We start from the raw sequence: 23,419 nt of genomic DNA on the forward strand, positions 1-23,419 counted from the left end.
ATACAAACAATGAGTTACTTGATTAGAATGAAAAAGAGTTTGAAAGCTAATTGATTAAAAGGATAAAAAAAAGGTATTACTATGTACTGCCCTTATTTACTAGATAGCCCTTTTAAATTACCTCCTTACCCTTTAATCAAAACATAATAACGTTTTACCTCTCAACCTTATTGCAATCCTGAAATTGTAATGACTGATTACTATTTCAATTTATCAAAAAAACAAGTATTAAAACTACGAAAAATTTCCAATATAATTTTTTTATTTTTATTTTGAATTTTTTTCTTGGAGAGTCCCCAGATTGCGTCTCCAAATATGATGGGTCGTCCCCATTTTGTATTCCACCATATGGTGGGACGTTTGCGCAAAACGTCTTACCATATGGTGGGACAATAGCACAAAATGTCCCACCATATGGTGAAACGCAAAGTGGGGACGTCCCACCATATTTGGAGACGTCCTCAGAAAAAAAATCAAAAAATTATTTAAAAAATCTAAAAATTATTTATCGAGATATTCTATCTTTTACTCAGTGAAATTTGATATTTTTATTCGAAATTTTTATTATATGTTCTTCGTGTTTGAATGTGAGTCGAGAGAATTTGAATATGAGTTTTAAAATTAAAAAAATATAAAAGGAGTTTTAAATAAAAAAAACGGTATCTAGTAATTTAAAAACAATAAATAGTAATCTACTAAAAAATGATTTATTGGATCCTAAGCACACAAGTCCTATAATCTAATTGATAAAAGTCTTTTTTTTCGAAATTGATAAAAGTAATACAAAGATTGCCATCATTTTAATGACGTGTCATTATATGATAGGCTTAATTCACGGATGACGTGCTGGACTGAGTCTACCTAAAAATCTCTCGTGACTTAGACTCTAATCCTTTGCTGAAAAAAATAAAGCAAAAGATATTGAATTTTATCGAGTAAGTAGATTTTCATGTCTTGTATAGCTTCTTATATAAACGACAAGTGTCAAGTATATATCCTTGTGATCCACTACACTTCTCTTCACTTCAAAAATTCTTCCCTTGTCCTTTCACTTATCTCCCTCCATCACCACCCCTACCACAAACTCTCCATCTCCAGCTTTCTCTCTCTACAAACAACCACACTTTCTCTCTCTAAATCACACTGTCACAGACTAATTATACATAAACTACTCCTCTTCTGCCATGGCGGTGGCAGAGCTATCATCACGTGCAGCACTGACTCCATACACACAAACAAGAACTGGACTCAGTAACTCTTCGTCTCAGCTCTCATACTCATCGTCTTGCCATCTTTCTCTTCGTCTTCGTCGCTCTTTTCGGCCTCTTCGACAAATTATTAGTCCTATCACTTGCTCTGTCAAGTAAGTTTCGCCATTTTGTTTACTTAGAGAGGAAAGCGCTCGTGGGAGGAATAGAATCCATGCATGCAGACTACTGCCCGGCGTTTATATCATTTGAGTTATAACTCGTTTTTTTAAATTCGTAAAGAATTCAATTATTTAGTGACTGTTTATATTTGTTTGTTGAATTTTGATGGTAGTCAAGTTGAAGCTCGAGTTGCTGAAGAGACTAAAGAACAGTCCACGGATAAGTCTGAGTGCTTTGGTGTTTTTTGCCAAACATATGATCTTTTTGCTGTATGTTCTTTTTCACCTTTCTTTTGTCTTTTTCTATCTCAATCTGATGTCATCTATGTGTTTGATTTAATATATGCACTTTAACTCAGAAAATACTCAAAATGTAATATGCAATTGAGTTTTAATACATTTTTATAATTAAATTTTTATTTTTATACTAAACTTTGATATAGAATAGTTGAGTATATTTCTAAAAATTTCATATAGATAATTGAGTCGAGTGGAGTTGATTCTCAACTATTCCATTGAGATTGAGCTCCCAAAACAAAACTTAGTTGAATTCGGATTAAGTTTTGAGTTTTAGAATTGAGACAAATTCAAACTTGGTAGTGTTTCGACACCACGACTCCTGCTATTGCGGGTTCGGAATATGTTTTGAAGAGGCTAACTGAAGTTCTCTGATTCTTAGTTGGCTTCAATTTTATTCTGAAATCAATATAACATAAACATGTGAGAAATTGACTAAAATTTTTGTATCTGTAGTTTGTCAGAGTTCAATTTCTTTGAAACTATATGTTCTAAAAATTCATTTCTTAGTGTCCTGGTTTGTCTTTATGGAGTAACTCATATCATTTGACTATAACACTTATAAGTTATAATCTATCCGATTCCGCTTAATTTCAGGAAGAAGAGACAAAGAAATGGAAGAAACTAATCAATATAGCTGTTTCTGGTGCTGCTGGAATGATTTCCAATCATCTACTTTTCAAAGTAAAGATATTCCAACTTTTTCTTACTCTTTTGCTTATATATTAGAAAAACAATATTACTTGCTTTCAATTTCTAATACAAAAAACAGTACTTTTCTTGTTGTTTAGGTCCCTGATTTGTTTTGTCTTGCAGCTTGCGTCTGGTGAGGTTTTCGGGCCAGACCAGCCAATTGCATTGAAACTAATGGGATCTGAAAGATCATTACAAGCCCTTGAAGGTACTCTTACTAATGTAACCGGTGGCAGTATATTCGAAGAATATGTTGTTGTATAAAATACTAAATCATATGGAAATTGATATGGCAACGGATGTGGCAATATAGTTTAAGAATATGTTTTATCTGGTTGCTATATCAAATCGTAAAGTGAAGAAGTATCATCACCTAAAATAAAAATAAAAATTTTGATACCACTTTGATACAAATTGAAGCTTAGACTTTCAACCTCATTTAGATGCTGCATTCAAGTAATGTTGGATTGTTGTTTTTTATTGCATATCATGCTTGACATTGTTTCATAGCTAGTTCAGTTTCTTAAGAAATCCATAGTAAGTATCTTCAAAATGAAATTTTATTTTGTGCAGGAGTCGCCATGGAGCTTGAGGATTCTTTGTATCCCCTATTGAGGGAGGTGAGCATAGGAATAAATCCTTATGAGGTTTTCCAAGATGCGGAATGGGCTCTGCTGATTGGAGCAAAGCCTCGAGGACCTGGTGTGGAGCGAGCTGACCTATTAGATATTAACGGACAGATTTTTGCAGAACAGGTATCATTTATTTTCTTTATTTTACACTTGCAGTATCATATCAGCTATGAGTCAATTATCAAATTACAATCTTGGTGCTAATTATTCTAGGGGAAAGCTCTGAATTCCGTTGCATCTCGCAATGTTAAAGTGATCGTAGTGGGCAACCCTTGTAACACCAAGTAAGAATTTCCATTTCCTTCCACACCTTTTATACTGTGTTTGCTTTATACCCTAGTGACACTATGTGCATGTCAATCGCCATATGTAACGTGGCGCTTTAGGATATATGCTGTTATCGATTTCCGATAAATTAATTTGATCTGAATAAAGTGAAAATATATTCTTAGTACTTTATTTGAAATAGAAAATATATTCCTAGTATCGTTTTAATATGAAATGAAATCTTGGTAATTTTAACGCATGTTTTAGTTTAAGAGAATCTTTTTATGAGTCTAATTTGAATTTTGTTTTTCATGTATGGTGCAGTGCTCTAATTTGTTTGAAAAATGCACCAAATATACCTGCTAAGAATTTTCATGCTTTGACTAGACTAGATGAGAACAGGGCAAAATGCCAGGTAAACCTCTCTTCACAATTACTTCTAAGGATCCACAGGAAATATAATTATCAGAAAAAGTCACTAAATCGATATGATATATAACGGTTTATGCAGCTCGCTTTAAAAGCTGGTGTTTTCTATGATAAAGTATCGAATATGACCATATGGGGAAATCACTCAACCACTCAGGTACTTAATTTGGATGGAAAAAAAATATCTGAAGATTAAATTCCCATCAACTTTTCTCAAAAGGAATTATTTTTTCAGGTTCCGGACTTCCTAAATGCGAAAATCAACGGATTACCCGTCAAAGACGTCATCACAGATCACAAGTGGTTAGAAGAAGAGTTTACTGAGAAGATCCAGAAGGTAAAACATAATGCATCATGTGTAAAAGTTCATAAGTTTTTCCATATAAATAACTTGGATGTTATCCGAGTCTATATGGTCTTTAACTGTACTCATGTTTGCAGCGAGGTGGGGATCTTATTAAGAAATGGGGACGATCATCAGCTGCGTCGACTGCTGTGTCCATTGCTGATGCCATGAAATCCCTAGTAAATCCCACCCCAGAGGGTGATTGGTTTTCTTCTGGAGTAAGTTTATTAACTTTAATCATGCGTGATGTAGTAAAATCGCAGACTATAATATAACTTGAGCGATTAAATTTTATAATATTTTTTGATATTGAAATCGACTTAATAATAGTATATTGGGGCTAAACAGTAACTTTAATGACAGTGGAAATATGAAATAAAAACTGAATCTGAAACAAAGTGAAAAAATCTAAACTAATGAGATGCATAGATTTTTTGACAACTCGAAAATTTCTTAAATGATGAATTTTGGCCTGAAAATCAGTTGGCCCGGAACTAATGTAGATCTCTGAATCAGCTTCAGTTTGATACATTATGGCTCTGCAATTTCCAAGCCAAGTTCATCCTCCGCATCCATGCATATGCTTGTCAGTTTTAGACAACGAGACTGATGTAGTGATATCGTCCGCAATCTAATTATAAGATGATAAAAGCCTACTTGGCAAAAATTATGATTTTTGACTTGCTACTTTTGCAGTCTTTAATCTCATGTTTTGTATACAAATGCAGGTCTACACTAAAGGAAATCCGTATGGGATATCAGAGGATTTAGTTTTCAGCATGCCGTGCAGATCGAAAGTAATTTCTACCTCGAAACCTTTCTCTTTTTTGCTCTTCCTGTTCATTCATATGTAGGTTTTCTGTCAATCTGACTCGCATTTGGCAGGGAGATGGTGATTATGAACTTGTCAAGGATGTCATATTTGATGATTACCTTCTGAAGAAAATCGCCAAGGTATATTTTTTGCTTTTAACGGAACATAGCTAAAAAGTGAACTCTTCTATTTCTAGCTATGTTGCACAGAAATGGAAATGCTGAAATAGGAAACGTTGAAATGACATTTTTATTACAAAAAAAAAGATATTAATTAAAAATTTAAGAGTTCCAGAAGTGTTTCCGAAAATGAAACACCAAAATGTACGAGTTCGATAACTTTATGTGCAATATAGATCTCTAGTATGTGATTTCCAAACATGATTTTCAATGAGTCGCATGCATGGCCAATTGGCCACCAAGAAGCTACATATAATTCCAATCTTACGCAATTTGTTGTAGACTGAAGCTGAATTGGTTGCTGAGAAGCGCTGCGTTGCCCACCTTACTGGAGAGGTAAATATATCTTTTCAATGTTTGAGTGTGTCATCCTTACGTTAGATAAGCCATATCAATTAATAAAATTCCTGTTGTTTCCAGGGTATTGCCTTCTGTGATTTACCGGAAGACACGATGCTGCCAGGAGAAATGTAGTATCCGAGCAGACACAGCTGCTCTTCTTTTGGAATTCTTCTGCAGCTAGTAGCTACTAAATGAAACTGCTGGATTATAAGTACAGACATAATGATTTGTTATGAAGAATAATAGAGCTGGTATTAGTGATATGTCAATCCTAAACATGTAATGAATTTTGATTAATTGGTCCGCAAAGGGGCTGGTGTAATTATGATTCCTTCTTTCCTTTCTTTGCCTAATGTTATGTATATTACACTCTGCACTATTTAATTGAATGATCTATGGTGATGTTCAAAAAACAGTATATGATTTATAATTTCTTCACTCACTTACCGACCAAGAACAAGAAGTTTTGACCCGTGAAATTGGCCACTGTTTCAAATCGACGCTTTGGCAAAAGCCTTCCGAACTAGTCGCTCACATAAGCACACCTAGATAAGAGAATACTAATCCAAAACCCTTAAACCTTCCGACATTTTCAATTTCTCTTTCGAGTCCGGAAAACCTCCCACCTCTACATTAAAGCTTAAATTTTTAGTAGAATATTGATTAATCTAAAGTTTAAACTTGAGAAGCTGCCCTCCTAGGAAAATGAGAGATCTCCAAGAAAGCAAAGCATTCAATGTAGAAAATGTGAGATCTCACCAAAAGAAAAGTCAGCACGATGAATTATGCTTGCTTGCTATCAAAGCAAGCATCAATGACACACCGATGCAAAGTCCTTTCAAGTGAGATGAACTGCAATTCCAGTTTGCTTTTAGGAAAGCAAAACCTGTTGCCAAGTAAACTTCAAAAAGAAAAATGCAACCCGTCAGCCACCGGATACCACACATCTTAGCAAACTTCAAGCCACCTATTGCCAATCATCAACACTCGGAAAGATTCCGATTGCTAAAATCTACTGGAACTCCTCCAAAGCATATGGGATATCCAACATTCTCCTCTACGATAGCAATAATAATGAAACAGCAAGCAAAGGAACCATATAGCCCATTCAAAATCATCTCTCTTAGCATCAAGGAGGGAACACTATCTTTTCACTTGAGCAGATTGTCTTGAATGGTTAATTATTGTTTACACATGACCATATAATCTCTAATGTAAAACCCTATTTAAATAACGTGTGCAGTTCTGTAAAATTACAAAGCAGTAGAGTAGGTCAAAACATACCCTCTATCAGACTTGGCAGTTAATATAATTAAAGAATCTATAACATCTTCCTGTCCTAACATACCTATAATGGAGATCAAAGGTTGATCAACCCCAAAAGAAAATTAAAAAAAAACCCCACAGAACAGTTTCCAGGTGTCTTATGGCCAATTAAATTTGACCAGATAAGTTACTTGGTAGAAATATAGGTCCCAATTTTGAAACTCGCTGAAAGAATTAGAACCCAGAAGAACATTAGGAAGAACCAGCACCGCGACACCATTGACCATGTCTTGCTCGAGAACGGGTTCCCCATTGGAGCCAAGTTACCATCGCCTTGTGACACGTCAAAAGAGAGGACGATACTGACATTCCCGCTTTTGTCAAATGACCAGTCCAGTCCATTGTTTCCAAAAGTAACATTTTCCACTCTTATCATACCAGCAGTAACACGAATTGAGCTGGATGATGACGCTGCATTTAAATGCATAGCGCTGCCCTTGAGAGGAAACTCGGAAGCAAATGCAGGAGGTGCAGAAATACTGCCCAGCATCTGACTGGCCTGCTTCATAAATGGATATTTGAAATCTGCAGCAAAAACCAGATAAAAGGATGAAGCCTAATCACGCAAAGCAGGGCAATACAAACTGTTGCAGGAAGGAATATCAATGAATTTAACTAAGATATAAAGTTACCTGACTCAAACTTGGCTGGTTCTGGCTTTTGTTGGTTAGAAGAGGATGTATTGGTGCTATTATGTGTTTCAGGTAGCTCTTGGTTTGCTATGGGCAATTCTTTAACTCCTCCATTCACATCCTGTTGCAAAGTAATAGCTAGGTAAGCCTAAAGCTCAAAAGCTGATAAACAGATGCAAGTGACGGTTAAAGTGAGTATTTACCGTCTCAGAAGACACAGCTTCATTAGAAACAACATTTTCACTTCCGAGAAGTTCAGAAGGATCAAAAGTCAGGTTGTCATCACTAGCATCAAAGAAATTGAGGTACTCATCAACCATGTCAAAGACTGTTGAATCACCAGTACAATCTCGTTCTAAAGGATTTGAAAGATCATTTGCTTCCAGGTAAAAGCCTTCATTGAATGGAGGACTGTCAGTAGCATCCAAGAAGGGTTCATCAAGCAAGTAATTGTCGTCAGTAGCATCTATATTGTTACTTGATTCAGCTCTAAATTCTTTTCTAACTGGTTTTGCATCAATCTGATAGTCTTCAGGGAAGCTGAAAAACACTTTTTCCTCAGGCCGATCAGAGCCATTCTGGGCATCCTCCTGTTCAACTATAGGCTTTTGCTCATCTGCATTGAAGTTCCCAAACTGCTCATTGCATGTTTCCCCATGATAGTAGTTCACCGGAAGGACAGCATTTTCAGATACAGCTGCAGCATTGAAATTCTGCCAAAAACCGTAGATTTAGAAATTCAAAACTAACAAGGCACTAAACCAAGTTGCTATGTTGGTGAGACACTAGATATCATTCTTTTCATAGTTTTCAGTGACTTCAAATATTTCTATCCTACCAAATCCAATATTTGAACCCTACTTTCACATATAAATCCCAACGTCAATATCATCTTTTTCAAGTATTATTAAATTTGAAACTGTATTTTATAAAGCATTAAGGACCAAACAGTTCCAGATTATTCATAAAGAGTCTTATAAAAGTACAAACCTGGTCAACTTCATTTGCCTCCACATATGCACCATCGCCAAGTGCCAAATCATCACTGACAACCATCTCTTCACCTGGTAATAGAACCACCTCATCATCATTATCCCATTCCTCCTCAACAAATGGCGCCCCATACTGCTCTCCATTCTTCGGTCCAGTTCCACTTTTTTGGAAAATCCTACAAAGCACAAATGCATCCTTCTTATAAAAAGGATGCAGACAAGAGAACAAACAGCAAATCAAATAAAACGCAACAACAGCATAAACAAAAAAACACCAAAATTTACAAATAATTTATTAATCTCACTTGAACAACACCCGCCTTCTCCAAATCCACATCAACTAAGCGGTACTCATGCATCACCCAATTGGATCTCTCACCACGCGGTGCCCTTCCAAGATGATAAACAAGGGTCTTCTTCATCCCCACATCTCGCGAGTTCCACCGAACAGGACGGTCTTTCCCAGTTGTCTTCCAATATCCTTTCTCAGTAGCTCGATTCGTCTTAGAGCCATTGCTATACTTCTTATCCAACATACTAAAGAAGTACCACTCTAAATCCCTAGTCTTCAACTTAGACTTGCCTAAAATCACAAAAAAATGAACAAGTTCAAATAAAATAAACAGTTAATTTATAAAATCAAAATCTCAAACAAGTCATGTGTGATCTAAGTAGCACGGAGACTTCATTCGTCCCATTTCGTAAACATTTCGGACACAAAACTTCATCTTTTACATAGAAAACTTTAAAATAACACTATTCAGCGGGGTCTGTGCCAAGTTCCCTGTGTCTCTGTCCCTGCTACCTAACTTGTGATACAGCATAATTCCAAAATTTAACTACTTTTCCCAATTACCTAATATAATTTAACAATTAAAACATCAAAAAACAAACAAACAAATACCAAAAAAAAAAATTAAGCAACAAAACTCAAAATTTCCAACCCAATCATCTAAACATTACACACAGCATAAAAATAACAATAAACTGATTAAAAAGGAAAGAAAATCTGACCTGGAAGATCCCAGGGCTCAGTCTTATAGACATCAACAACAGCAATTGCATCGAATTTAAAGGGTTTATTAGTAATTTTCCGCTTAAGATAATACCTAACCAGCTCTTCATCAGTTGGGTGAAATCTAAACCCGGGTGCTAAAGAAGAAGCTGAACGATCGCCACGCGCCATAACAAAATTGGAGTCTTTAGGGTTTTGAAAATGGTTTATCAAAGTAAAAAAATATGAACAGAGTTGAAATTGTGAGGGGATTAAGTGAAATTGAGAGCTAGGGTTTGTAAAATTGAAGGGGTTTTAATGGGGGATTTGAAGGAATCGGAGATTTGAGAGGGTAGAGAGAGAAATAAAAGACATTGTTTTTAGAGAGAGAGTGAAAAAAGGAGATGAGACAGAGGAAGCTTTTATTTGGGTTTTCTTTAATTTTAAATATTTTAAGTTTTATTACTTTTTATTTAAGTTGTGATTTTAGGAGGAAGAGATTGCAAAGGAGTTGAAGTAAAAATGGTGGAAGGTACATAGGTGACGTGTTTCCACACGTTGATGAAATGTGGCTGTCTATTAGGAAAGTACAACATTTATAAATTTTTAAACTTTTTTTTTAAAACTAAAATTTCTATTAATAATAACGAATAATTTTTTAAACTTAAAAATTACATTCATATTTTTACCAACTTAATGTTTATTATTTTATTTTTATTTTATCTATAAAATTATGCTTTAAAAAACTTTTTTTTTGCCGGATAAAAAACATTTGAAACACCCAAAAAAATATTGTCGGAGTCCAATGACTTGTCGTTGAAATTTGGCTGAATTTTACCCGAATTTTTATGTTGATGTCAATCAACAATATGGTCAACAAGTATTATGTTCGCGGTTGACCAATGGACTATTAAGTTTTGTAGATATTTATAAATGTGTCTTGTAAGTTATTTTTAGAAATATTATAAGTGTTTTTTTAGTTTTTTCAGCATTTTTAAATGTATTTTTGGTGTTTTATATAAATTTCAATGTTTTCGATGTGTGTTTTTTCTAAAAAAATTGCAAATGTTTTTTTCAGTACCTTAAAAAATTTATTTTTCGTGCCAATATTTTTATAAATATGTTTTTTACGGTCGTTTTGACAAAATCCCTAAAATTAAATTACTATTTTTAATCACTGATTAAATGTGCATAAAATTATAGATTTTTGATAAAAAAAAAATAATAGAGTTAAAATTGATTTTTTACATAACTATGTATTATACAAAATTATAAACTTTAACTTTAATAGATTGTTATATTAAAAAGGCCTAATCACTCAAAAATCTCTCACCTTTAAATTTTTTTTCAATTCCACCCCGACGTTGAAAATTTGTCAATTTTACCCACTTTTAAATTTTCCGTTTTCAATTGTACCCCAATATTTTAATTTTTGTTAATTGTTTTACTTAAATGATGAAATCATTCAATTAATTAAGTCTAAACATGAAATTAAATTCTTTTTCATTAAAAAAAGTACAAATAAGTCCTTTATTTTTAAAAACTAACTAAAAACCATAATCAAATTAACACTAATTTAAATTCTTAATTAATTTAACTAAATTTAAATAAATTTTAAAAATATACAATCAATATATGCGAGACATGGAGAATGTTTTAAACAAATTTCCAAACGTAAAAGACGTTAATTTAATTTTTCAGGGTACAATTGAAACACAAAAATGCAAAATAGGGTAAAATTGACAAATTTTCAACGTCAGGGTATGATTGAAAAGGGGCTAAAAGGTCAGGGTTTTTTAAGACATTAGGCCTATTAAAAAATAACTAATACTTATATTATTTTTCAGCTCTCAATTCGACCCCAACTTAAATTAATAGTGTTTTTGAAAACCTTTGACCCTAAATCAATTTTAGACACTTTATTCGACATTTTAAAGTCAAATATTAGAGTTTGTTTTAAAGATTGAGTGTTGGATTCAAGTTGAATCTTCAAGGGTTTTAAACTCTTTGGGTGATTTTTGTTATTTTTTTCTAAAACCATTTGACTTAATTTGAGAATCTTTAATAAATAACTAATTTTGTCTTTTGTTGATGATTTACGTGATATTTGGATTTGGGTGGTTTGGAATGAGTTGAAATTGGGTTTTATGTTATTAATTGTGAATAGTTGAGTTCAATATGATGCTTATAATTGATGAAGAATGCAAAAATCTCTTTAAGGACTATGTTAATAGTTTGTTGTGTTTTGTCTCGGTTGTCCAATTATATGTCTGGTATTTTCAGTTGGAGCGTCAGATGTTTCAGATATTTTATTCTTGCCTTTGTATTCGGATATTTCTAATCAATATTATGAGCGAAGCGGGGTTCGGGGCGGCTCGCTCAAGGCTTATGGCTGACTTTTCGATCTGGAAATGGTTTGAAAAATGGATCGCCACCTAATTCAAATAGGAAATGCTTTTAACCGACTAGATAACCTTACTCGCCTCCGGTAAGATTATCGTGCATCGGACCAAAGACTAAGGTTCGTGAACCTCCCCAACACTCTTGTGCTTGACTTATCTGTTATTGGCTTTATTTACTGGACATATTCGTTTTATTCTCATCTCAACAGTATATGCAGTTCATGGGATATGAAAACTGTAAATAAACATGTATAAAAGCTGTAATCACGTTTGACGCGCATATGACTCGATCTGGACTGCATTTGAGGCAAATAGCAGGTAAACCTAAACATACATCTAACCTTAGAGGTTTATAGCAAATAGTCATACGTCTGCATGATGTGGATTGATTACATGAAAAAAAAACACTAAACTGGATGTAAACGTTTGATTGGTTAATTGATTTTATTAGGTGAGTCTTGAAAAACCTATACAACCGTTACTATATTTTTGTGGTAGTCCCTATGATGTCTAAGTGATCGGATGGAATGCAGTAATGGGCTAATTTATGTGATTAATTCTTTAACCGGTTAATTTGATGGATTTTTGGAAAGCGGTAAACATTGCAGGCATGCTCAGGGAGCAGTTTAGTATACATACAAGGTTAGCGATACTTTTTAACCTCGTTGACTTTGAGTGTCTGACATTCGCGTGGGTTTTGACCCTTGTTCTGGTCAGAACGAGCCCTCGGTCAGATCACGAGAGTTGTGAGTCTCATCGATCCGGTTCTACTGGTTTGATCCGGAGTCGATTCCGAGTTTGGGTTAACCCGGAATTGGGTCCAGAATTTGTTGGTTTGCTGGGCTTCGTGCTCGTGGGCCCGGTATATACACTATGTTACATTTTTGGACTTCTGAGTTTTTTTTACATCGGGTATGGCCCGTTACAAAGAAGGAACATAAAATACATGAAAAACAGTAAATCTGGATCTAAACAGAATCTAATTCTGAGCTTAAACGAGCCCGAAAACCTAAATTGAATATCTAGAAGTCGTCAGGAAAATCTGAATGTCAATATGAAGCAGGAGTCATCAAGAACACGGCGGCACCGGCAGGTTGGAGTGGCGGCGGCGGTTCGTTGGCAGTTTCAATACACGTTTTGTTTTGTTTCGTTCTCACTCGTTTTAACCCCGTTTCACATGCAAAAGTAGTTAAACTCGTATAAAATAAAATAAGGAATTCAAATATGGCATTTAAATAGTGTTTAAAGCTGATTTAAACAAAAATATATTGGGCAGCAACTTCGAAAATAGATTTTTCATGGCATATAAGCTCAAAATCACATCAAACATGTATCCTAAGAGCTACAATTAACTGGGTTTCCGTAGTTGAACATATTAAACACATTAAATCAGTCATTAACATGCGTATTCGTCGATTTCATGGCAATTTGCAATTAAATTATTAAGTCTAGCATGTCAATTTTATGACTAAAATTGGCAAATAAACTAGCATACAGGTAAATCACGCAACTTTAGCAAAAATAATGATCATGACATACAAATCAAAAGAAAATCAAAGGGATAAATAAGAGGGTCCTCATATTACTGGTCTGAGTCCTCGGCTCGTTTGATGGCAAAATGGATGCGGAATCCAGCTTCGAATCTGGTGCTTACGCTGCGTTCTTGGAGAATTAACACGTATTAGGCTGTTTTAGGACTAGAAACTGGTGCAATTTAGTGTGTGTGGTGGGAAAGTCAGCTAGGGCTTTTGTTTCTAGTTAGGGTTTTACGAAGTTGCTATCTAATTTCTAGGATTTGTGCGCCTAACCCTAAGCCAGGCTGATTAAGGGTTCTATTTATAAAGTTTAAGGGTGACCTAGGATTAGTTAGAGGTTAAGTTGATTTTAAATTATCTTAGTTAGAGTTTTATATATACAATAATAGTTAAAGAGTGTTAAGTGATAGATTATTAGAATTAGGATTAGGTTTAAATTATTTACCTTAACTTTTTACTTTTTAGATTCGTATTAATTAATTAAGTGATAACTATGTCTAAAAGTATTATTTGGTGCCCGAAAGTATTAAAAGCGACTCTTGACACTCTATGAGTTTGAGTATGGTCAATTTCAGTCCATAAAACTTGGAAATTGGCCATAAACTTCTAAGATATTGCATTTTAGTCTAATTTCTCGCTTAGACTACAATCGCTTTGGATTTTTATGGGCTATTTACGTCTAATTGCGTTTTAATTCTCCAAATTTGCAGCTGTGCACAGATTACGGCTGCTTGAATTCCAGCAAACAAATCGAGAGCTCATCATCCGGACAGATTTCTCTGAAAATCATCATTGAACGCTTCAGTCCCTTATCATTTTTTACCTGTCCGAGAAATAGGTGTCTATAAATATATAATTTTATTTTCTAAAAAAACATATGATAAATCAGAGCGAGCTAATGTTTTAAAGCATTACCTAAATTAAAAAATTTGACTCATGATTTAGAAGATATATATGAATCATATAAGAAAATAGGATAATTGTAAAGATCATCCCTATAACAACTATAACAAATGGTAAAATTCAAAGATAATTTTTTCTACAACTATTTCTACATATTTTTTTTCAACTTAATTAAAGTTGATTTAATTGAAAAACAATTATGCAAACATTATTTAAAAACAAAATTTAATAAATAATAATATAAAATTTTATTTTGTATCTCATATTATATTAAATACATTACATTTTTCTAAAAATATGTTTAATAGAACATATTACTCAAAGAGGATAAAAAGAATTAAAATAAGAAAGGTTAGATATCTATATAACTAGTATAAAGATGAACCCAAAACACTGTTCATTTGAGTTCTCTTTTACAATTTTCTCCTTATTTTGCATTGAATTTACAAAATATAAACGACTAATGAATGTCATCTTTTACCTATTTTGGTACATCTTCACTTTTAAAAATATAAAAGCCCACATCTGCACATTTATTTACATAAAAACCATTTCAAAATTTAGTTTTTATTATTTTGTCATTACATTGATATTATAAGTGTAATAAAAAGTCTTCTATTTCATTTAATTTACAGTAAAACCTTCATAACCCTACAATATTATAAGTCTCTTTTGGTAAACCATCACTTTGTTATCATCCAAAAAGCCACGTTTCATCTTCTGCTTTCTTAGAATCTCTAGCTGATTGCCAGCTATTATCCAGCTTATTGCATAAGATAAGATGGCTTAAATTTTAATAGTATTTATATTGCATTTCAGAGAATTGTAAATTCAGTCTTACTTCTCTCTCACTCGGCTGATCTTTAATTTGTCCCGTAATTTTTTCCTTTTCTCTCACTTAAATGGCCTCATGCTTTCTTTTCGTTTCAATTCTCTATTACTTTTGATTTCTCGATTCTTGAAACTTTGATTCTCTCTCAGTTTTTCTTTTATATTTGATCTCTGACTCCTTCAAGCTTTAATTTTCTCTCAATTTACCTTTTGCTTTTAATCTTCGTCTTTTTACCTTTATTTCAAATGATGCGTTTGGATTCAAATTTCGTAGAGTTTGTTTACTACGTTACTCTCAGAGATGACACAATGTTGGTATTGATTGATTTGAATCAGTAAGTTGCGATAGGTTCAGATCGTGTTAAGCGAGGTGGGCAATCCAATCATGGTAAAAACTCTGGCTTTAATGGTCTCCTGGTGTTGATGTCAAAAAAAATCAGTTTCTTAATTTTGGTATTACCAAAAGTGTTGTTTTTGATTGGAAACATTTTTAGTATTTACTTTTTTTCCTTTGTTTTGTAGTTGTGATGTGATCGGATTATGCTTCAGTACTCAAATTGGCAAAAGACTATCGTGGAGTGGATTGGAAACAAAATAGGCTCTTCGTATTTTGCTGTGTCTTCCAGACGATGTGAAGCCTCCTGATACTGACAATCTTTTTCGTTGCCGCCGGTCAATCTATAATTGATTTTTTTATTGACAGCAATACCTTTAGGAAGTTGGTATTGAGTGGATTGTTGATAATGTATAAATAATTTTTTATTGGAATATATGATGGATTGGTTAGATCATTTTTTGTAGTTTTACTTTTAATATAAATGAAATTCAACTTTCATGTAATTTCCTTTCCATGTTTATATTTTTTATACATCGCTTCGTTTCCAGTTTAGTTTTAATTTGATTTTCCGAGTTGCATGACCTTAGACCATTAATAAAATTGGACTATTTATAATTAATAAAGCAAAAATTTAAACTGGCTTTCCATATATTTTTAGTCAATTAAGAATTATTTTTCATTACATATTTTTAAATTTTCACGCTTAATTACCACAAGTCTCACAAACATTAATTCATTTGGTATAATAATTTCAAATTATTCATATATCTCACATATTAACGCCAAAATGACCACATATTTATTTCTTTATTTCTCTCAAAATACTAGAAAGGAAAAAATAGCGGATGAAACTTTTTTATAAAGCAAGGCCATGGAAAACTGAAAAATTATCCTTTTCTCCAAAACTTGGTTTCCAGGTTTAACGTCCAAGTTTATCCGTAAATTTGGAGTCCTAATTTATTGTTCAAATTTATCCATAAATTTAGTTTTCAAGGTTTAAGTTTATCCGTAAATTTAGTGTCCGAATTTATTTTTCAAGTTTATCCACAGATTTGTAAACTTGGACATCAAGTTTATAAATAATCTTGGTGTTCAAGTTTTAAGTTTAAGTTTATCCGTAAGCTTGGTGTCCCAATTTATTTTTCAATTTATCCACAAAATTAATTTTCAAGTTTATCTATAAACTTGGTAAGTTTATCTATAAACTTGGACACCAATTTTTTTTTTTTTAAAGAAAGTTTACAAGTAATACTTCATTTTTAAAAAAAATATATATTCTAGCATTTTGTAGTTTATGTCCAAATTTAGATGTTAAAAAAGATTTTTACCAATTCTCCATTTCATTTATGGAAATGAACTTTTTATTTTCATGGGAATAAATCAAAATTTAACTACATATTTTAATAATAAATAAATTATATATAATTATTAAAAAGATTATTTAAGTTAAAAGTGAAAAAAATTAAATCTTTTGAAAAAAATAATTTAATATTACATATCAATAAAAAATATGTGAAACTTAAATTGATTGTCCTTTATAGAGTGTAATGTTGGTTCAAATCGAACCAAAGTGATTTTCATTGGTTGATCAAATTTAGTTTATGAATATCTATATACATTATTAATCAAACTATTTGTACTACTACTTCCAAATCAAGTTTTATATGTTCTTTTAATATATGTATATACATATTTCTATTTACGTCAGAATAGCTATATATTAGTAATCTAGATGTTACCACACTTAAGAAAATTAATAGTTTGTATAATTATACTACTAAGTTAGATAAATGAATCAGTTATGTGAAGCTTTTTTTTTTATATATAATTTATACAGTTTATTTGTTGATATATTATTATTATTATTATTATTTATTGTTGTAATGTTAGTTATAAAGTGATTATTTCCGAAGCATCGCGAGGGTATCATACTAGTATCATTTACAAATGAACAATTTGAGCATATTAAGCTTGGTTTTACTATATATATCCACGACCGTAAAATTTTAAATTTAGATATCAATGATAGCAAAAACAAATGATATTATTGTTATAACAATGTCTAAGTAATATGATTAATTGAAAAGTGAATTTTCTTTTAATATCAGGTTTAACTATTCAAAAATATCTCATTTTTTTTATATTTATTCATTTATAGACAAAATTTTAAAATTGTTTGATGTCAATCCATTTTTCTATTTCCAGTTTAAGTTGTAACCATTTATTCAAGTTAAAATGAAAAAAAAATTCATATTATTTTATATTATTCTAATTTATATTTTTACCATCGAGAATTCCAAATATAAAGAGAATATTTGAATTCTTTTCACTCCAATTTAAACAAATAGTTACAATTGAAATTGAAAATTAAAAAATTGACAATTTCAAAAATTTGGATTATAAACAAAGAAGTCGAAAGATGAGTTATTCTCAATGATGAAACCTTAATATTAATGTTTAATTTGGACACTAATTTCTTAATTACCTCTAAATTATTGACGTGAATGGCCAATTTCTCAGTTACATACTTTGCTTGGCGTACTGTTTGATAAACATTCAAGAATATGTACATTAAGCAGCTAAAGAAAGACTATTTGCATGGAAATTGTGAAAATTCAAACTTTTAATTCAAACCAGTTTAATCTGCTTTCATATTTTAAAAAATTGATCATAAACTGTATGTAGCCGAAAGTCTTACAATCCCATAGACTATATAAATACCAACATCCTCATATCAATTAATCATAATCTTTAATATACGGAAAATAGGAATGGCAACAAATTCTCTCAAGTCTGTCTTGGTCACTTTCTTTATCTTTGCCTTCGTATTGTCGCCGATGATGCCTAGCGAAGCAGCTCGGTTTAATCATCGAGGTATATTAATTATTTTTATTTTGCAAAATTAAAAGATTTTCTTAGTTACAAGTGATTAATGGTTATGTTATTGTAAAAAAGAATATTTATTACTGTATAGTTACAAAATTTTAATTAATTTTGCAGACCTCCACCGACGAACCCATTTTTTGCCCGGCTTGTGTGTGTTGCTCGCCTAAACCACCGCCACCGAGCGTGTGTTGTGAATGCTGCCGTACTCCGGTACCCGACACTGTTCATCCATGAAGGCTGCTTAATTTATGTTAAATGTGAAAGCCTTAACATGAATTCTTATTACTATAAATAAAAGAATGATTATATATTACGAATAAGCTTGAGGAGTGCTTCTCCTTTAATAATAAGTAACTATGTATTCCAGAAATAAAATATTCTATTTATAAAAATTCTAGTATATATATAAACTCTTATGTTTGTTTGATTTTTAACTTGCACCTTGATAACTGTTTTGTTTTAAAGTGGTATCTAAATGTTATTAAAAATAAACAAAACAGACACTCTTTTAATACTATTTTTTTACTTATGCAGACGTGAACGACTTATGGAATATGCAACATAGCATCCAATAAATGTCTATTTTCTAATGTTAAATTCCAAATAAAAATAAACATTTATGTTCAAATTAAATAAAATGCCACTTACATGTCGTACGTCTTCTCCATTGACACAGCTAGGATAATGGTAAAATAAAAATTGATGAAAAGAGTCAATTTTATCATTTTTAAGAACGTTATTAAAATAAATCATTAAGGTCTAAATTAAAAAAAAAAAAGAGCGTTAAATGAGGACTAAAATTATACACTTGGCCCATATAAAATATATAAAAAGGGAAATTGCAGAAAATACTCCGTTTTAAAAATATTTATAAAAATACTACGTTTTTGAAATGTATTTTTTTACTTTTTTTTCCGAAAATTTATTTTTTTACTCTGAAAATTTGTAAAAATACTCTGTAAACTGTTTGAAACTGTTTTTTAGAAACCGTTTGACACTCTATTTAAAACTGTTTTTGAAAACAGTTTCAAATTATGTTTTAATAAATTGTTATAAACCGTTTGAAACCCTATTATAAACTGTTTTTGAAACGGTTTATAAAACAGTTTCAAATTGTATTTTTTTTGAAAATGTTTAAAACTCTATTTGAAACTGTATGCGAAAAGTTTTATAAAACGGTTTCAAATTTTGTTTTTTTGAAACTGTTTGCAACTGTTTGAATCTGCAGAGTAAAAAAACAAATATTTAAATTTTTTAGGTACGTTTGCAAACTTTCAGATTATGAATTAAATTTTGCAGATATTTTTAGTTTTTTTAGATATTTTGCTAAACTTTCCATATAAAAATTGTCAATAGAACACCTTAAAGAAAAGAAACCCAATTTTTAAACATTATCGCGATCGGATCTTTTAACTTTAACAGTCATATGGCAATTGTATTCAAATTTTTATGCCCCACTTTAAAATCCAAATATTTGGTCCTTTATCAGTTAGTACCAAACTTTTAAAATATGGTACAACCTTGAAAAATGATGATGATATTTATGATTTGGTCGCAATTTTAATTTAGAACATTAAGATTTGAATTTTAAAAAAATGGAATGAAAAAAATTTAAACCAGAGTGCAACAAGTGTTTCATATTAGGACATAATTGTACAAAATTAAAATATTTGATCGCCATTAATTAAAAAAGCGTACAAGTTTTAGACTTATAAATGATTTGGGCAAAAACCAATGTGCCAATTTTTTTTAATTTTTTTAGGCAAGTAAATGTGTCATCAGATAAGAACATAGGAGCAATATGTGATGCTACCATGTGATGCTACCATCTTTGAGAACATAAATAGAGGAACAACAAACAAAGCTGTAAAGTGTCAACAATATGATACATTACAACTGATAATACTAAAAATTTGTCAAGCTGATTAAGCAGCACTCTAAATTTGTCATCACAGAGTAAATCCAATATTATAATAATCCAACAGCACAAATTATTCAAATGAACATAATAAAATAATAACCTAATTTTACATATCCTCAAGTCATAACAACTTGAGGACAAAACTCAGCATTTCGTACCCATCATTTATACGTCAGGATATCAATAATAAGACTGCAGGAAGCCGTCGGTACGCTTATTTATCACGAATGCTACGTTTCAAATCCTCATTTTTCTTACTGAGAAAATCAACTCGAGAATAGAGGTTGAAGGATGTTAATTATTGCTTGAGCACTCATCATTTGAAGCTTCGATGTCCTTCGCTCAACAGAAATCTAATGGATCTCACTCTGCAAATCACTTTGATTACAGTCTAATATGTCACAGCACCTAATTGGTATTGATTTAGTTTTTGAAGAAATTGGCATTGATTTTCTGTTCTTGCATGTAAAATGTTTTTCTTTTGTTATAATGAAACTCACAGGACCGGAAACAACACCTAATTGGTATTGGTGTTCTGTTTTGTTCTTGCATTTGGTGCTGGTCGAGCAGCAGCTTATAAAATGTTCGAGACTATTAATAGAAAGTCAGAGATACCGATGGCAGAGCATTGGATGACATCCGCAGAAATATAGAACCGAGGTCCGTACAGCGGTCGAGTGTATATCGGTGGGTGTGGTAACCAAATCGAAATGACCAAAAACGAATTGTTATAATTTTCATAACTAAACCAAAACAAAATTAAACATAAAATATGGGGTTTGGTAGGATAACAGAGCTTCACTCCAACAGTTTCTTTCATAAAAATTAAAATAAAAATAAAATCACACAATTTGACAATAAAAATTACTCAATCAACTTGAATCTCAAGTTTCAAAACACTACGAAATACAAAATTAGCTAACTGGTTCATAACACTTAAAGAATTGTTGTGTGGTGAGATAAAAGTTAGCTAACTTGTTTAAAGCACTGATTAGAAAAGAGCAATAGAGTATTGTGTTTGAAGCTGAGATTTTTGATTTTGTTTGAATTTCTTACACTTGCTTTAATTCATAAAAAATCAAAATGCTTTATTTACGGACAGAGCACACATTATCAATAGGCCCTCCATCATTGTTATGTATCATGGAAGAACTCTCAATTTATAACTAACAAGCAAACAATCTCTCCCAGCGGAAAAACATCAGCAATACAGCGAATCAGAAATGCTACAAGGCTTCAATTAAACTGTTAATACTAATCCCGATAAATCGACCATAATAAGAAGCGAATGCACATTTCGTAATCCTCAATTTCGAAACCATATTGCAAACTAGCTAGAACATGAACCATTACAATATGCCAAATTATTCATCCCTACACTGCCCTTCTCTCCAAAAACAAAGAGTCGGTAACTGCACATCTACTTATGTCGAGTTTGTTTTAGCGACTCACCAAAGTTATAATGATATTTCAAAAATCTGAAATTTCAAACTCGTTCCGCACAAAAATAAGAAGATAGTTTGACAGAACTATATGAAACTAAGCATTACTCCAACATAATTTTATCAGAGATTTCAAGTACCATTTGCAATACCGCTAAAAACAAATGCCACGAGTAAAAACTAAACAAGTAATGGTCGCTAAGCTCATGATAGCACAAAAAGCAAAATTTAACCCTAAAAAACACAAATCGACCTATATAAGCCGCCTGATCGAGTTGATGAACCCGAACAGCAATTAAATAATCTCCCTAATGTCACTGCAGCACAATTATGAATTTCTTAAACTATCCAAATTAATTTATCATGATTTAAACACACACCCATCAACTGATATACCAAACTCATATAAGGAATTTTCAACCAAATCAAATAGGACCCAATTGTAATAAAAGCTTAACATTCAATTCAAACTACAAATCCAAGAGTTGCTATTTAAAAATTCAAAATTAACATAATAAAATGTCTGATAGGCAACAGCAATCCCACAATCTATAACATAAAATTCAAAACCTGAGCTTAGAGAAAAACCAACGGTTCTTCCCAGTTTTGAACCGCTCTTCGAACCGCTTCTTGATCTCCTTAGAAGCGGTTACCTTCTTATCCTTAGAAACCAAAGCATCAGGGGTAACAGCGTCTTTTAAATCAATGTCAAGAGTGTACCTCGTCGGCATCAAATGGCTGTAGTTCACCACCTTCATGAACGCCTTCACACGCGACTTCTTCGCCGTCTTCTTCGCCGAGTCCTTCTTTATCACCTTGGCCGGGTACTTTGATATTCCGGCCACCAGGCAATGTCCGTAGGGACGGTCGCGAGTTCCGTCGTCGAATGATCTGACGATGACGGCCTTCCGGCCGGCGTAGCGGCCCTGTAGGAGGATTACGGCCTTGTTGGTTTTCAAGAACTTCACCATTTTGGCAGCTGCTGTGGTTTCTCTGTTTGCCGTCTAGGGTTTGGTAGTTGTGTAATTGTCACTTATATTGACGCTGGGGTTTTATTTTAGGGTTTGCTAAATGACTGGACTTGATTTATAAGTCCAGTCCAGTTTTAGTGATGAAAATGTTAGTTATAGGAAAAATTACGGAAATGTCCAAAAAAGAACAAAAAAATTCAAAAATATACATACTAAAAAAAGTTTTCATTTCGAGATCCAAATCGAGATCCAAAAAGTTTTTGCTTTTTATATATGCACTGTATTAGAGATGTATCGAAAATGCATTAATAATGTGTTTTTAAAATATCAAATATGTATTAAAAACATTAGTAAAAATATAAATACATAAAATGTAATAAGATTTTTAATTTTTAAATAAAAGTAATTTTTTTTGACTTAGGGCGTATTTTTGAAATTTAAATGATTTTTTAATGTCGTTATGTAAACAACCCAATGTTATAATGTGACAAAGTTTGGGATTTAAGTCAAAAAAAACAAATATAATAGAGTTGGATTATGTGATTAAAACCTGTTTAATCTTAATAATAAGATACAAAGTTAAATGGTAGTGTAGTTCTAATAAAATTTATGTTAATTAAGAGTTTAATTTTAATGAATAAATTATTTCCTAGGACCTACTCCTTTCATAATGAATAAATTTCAAAGATCTCCATATAACACAAAATTGAGAAAATAATTTTCACCACAACGTCAAGTGCTAAACTATTAAGCTACTGAGGTGCTCCGACGAATAAAATAAGACCAACGAGATTCAGACGAAAAATATTAGTATAGACAAAAAGAGGAGGAAGACTAACTAACAATGTGAAAGAAAAGATGTAACTAGAATTTGATCTT

At 32.0% G+C, this 23,419-nt stretch overlaps 3 protein-coding genes and 1 long non-coding RNA gene across 5 annotated transcripts; 2 read left to right on the forward strand and 2 right to left on the reverse strand.

Annotated features, from left to right (window-relative positions):
- The first annotated feature begins 1,017 nt into the window (after positions 1 to 1,017).
- On the forward strand, positions 1,018 to 5,740 carry LOC126660106 (malate dehydrogenase [NADP], chloroplastic). Its single transcript, XM_050353440.2, has 14 exons — positions 1,018 to 1,363; positions 1,543 to 1,639; positions 2,264 to 2,350; positions 2,483 to 2,567; positions 2,933 to 3,114; positions 3,205 to 3,275; positions 3,583 to 3,673; positions 3,770 to 3,844; positions 3,923 to 4,024; positions 4,129 to 4,251; positions 4,762 to 4,830; positions 4,919 to 4,987; positions 5,309 to 5,362; positions 5,447 to 5,740. The coding sequence occupies exons 1-14, from the start codon at positions 1,185 to 1,187 to the stop codon at positions 5,498 to 5,500; spliced, it is 1,338 nt and encodes a 445-aa protein (XP_050209397.1). The 5' UTR covers positions 1,018 to 1,184; the 3' UTR covers positions 5,501 to 5,740.
- Positions 5,741 to 6,516: 776 nt separating this feature from the next.
- LOC126660105 (NAC domain-containing protein 78-like) lies at positions 6,517 to 9,754 on the reverse strand. 2 transcript variants are annotated; one of them, XM_050353438.2, is made up of 6 exons: positions 9,333 to 9,754; positions 8,624 to 8,901; positions 8,317 to 8,517; positions 7,530 to 8,039; positions 7,327 to 7,447; positions 6,517 to 7,219 (listed from the first exon to the last, which is right to left on the reverse strand). In XM_050353438.2, exons 1-6 carry the CDS (start codon positions 9,502 to 9,504, stop codon positions 6,822 to 6,824), a joined length of 1,680 nt encoding a protein of 559 aa, XP_050209395.1. In that variant the 5' UTR covers positions 9,505 to 9,754; the 3' UTR covers positions 6,517 to 6,821. The 2 variants fall into 2 exon arrangements, with proteins under 2 accessions (XP_050209395.1, XP_050209396.1); XM_050353439.1 differs by having other exon boundaries at positions 8,317 to 8,514; positions 9,333 to 9,752.
- A 5,064-nt stretch (positions 9,755 to 14,818) lies between these two features.
- On the forward strand, positions 14,819 to 15,823 carry LOC126661235 (uncharacterized). Its single transcript, XR_007635562.2, has 2 exons — positions 14,819 to 15,371; positions 15,506 to 15,823. It is a non-coding gene; the product is annotated as an uncharacterized LOC126661235 (long non-coding RNA).
- Positions 15,824 to 21,982: 6,159 nt separating this feature from the next.
- Positions 21,983 to 22,629, reverse strand: LOC126662356 (60S ribosomal protein L27-like). Its single transcript, XM_050356317.1, has one exon. It carries the CDS (start codon positions 22,538 to 22,540, stop codon positions 22,133 to 22,135), a length of 408 nt encoding a protein of 135 aa, XP_050212274.1. The 5' UTR covers positions 22,541 to 22,629; the 3' UTR covers positions 21,983 to 22,132.
- Positions 22,630 to 23,419: the final 790 nt, after the last annotated feature.

Source organism: Mercurialis annua, linkage group LG8 (genome assembly GCF_937616625.2).
Source record: "Mercurialis annua linkage group LG8, ddMerAnnu1.2, whole genome shotgun sequence".
Taxonomy (NCBI): domain Eukaryota; kingdom Viridiplantae; phylum Streptophyta; class Magnoliopsida; order Malpighiales; family Euphorbiaceae; genus Mercurialis; species Mercurialis annua.

Excerpts from the sequence above, each read along its gene's own strand:
- LOC126662356 (XM_050356317.1), bottom strand. The coding sequence starts at position 22,540 with ATGGTGAAGTTCTTGAAAACCAACAAGGCCGTAATCCTCCTACAGGGC.
- LOC126660105 (XM_050353438.2), bottom strand. The coding sequence starts at position 9,504 with ATGGCGCGTGGCGATCGTTCAGCTTCTTCTTTAGCACCCGGGTTTAGA. Across the intron at positions 8,518-8,623 it reads AGAAGGCGGGTGTTGTTCAA|AAGGATGCATTTGTGCTTTG; the intron begins GTGAGATTAATA and ends CCTTTTTATAAG. Across the intron at positions 7,220-7,326 it reads ACCAGCCAAGTTTGAGTCAG|ATTTCAAATATCCATTTATG; the intron begins GTAACTTTATAT and ends TTTTTGCTGCAG.
- LOC126660106 (XM_050353440.2), top strand. The coding sequence starts at position 1,185 with ATGGCGGTGGCAGAGCTATCATCACGTGCAGCACTGACTCCATACACA. Across the intron at positions 3,845-3,922 it reads GAAATCACTCAACCACTCAG|GTTCCGGACTTCCTAAATGC; the intron begins GTACTTAATTTG and ends TTATTTTTTCAG. Across the intron at positions 4,025-4,128 it reads TTACTGAGAAGATCCAGAAG|CGAGGTGGGGATCTTATTAA; the intron begins GTAAAACATAAT and ends TCATGTTTGCAG.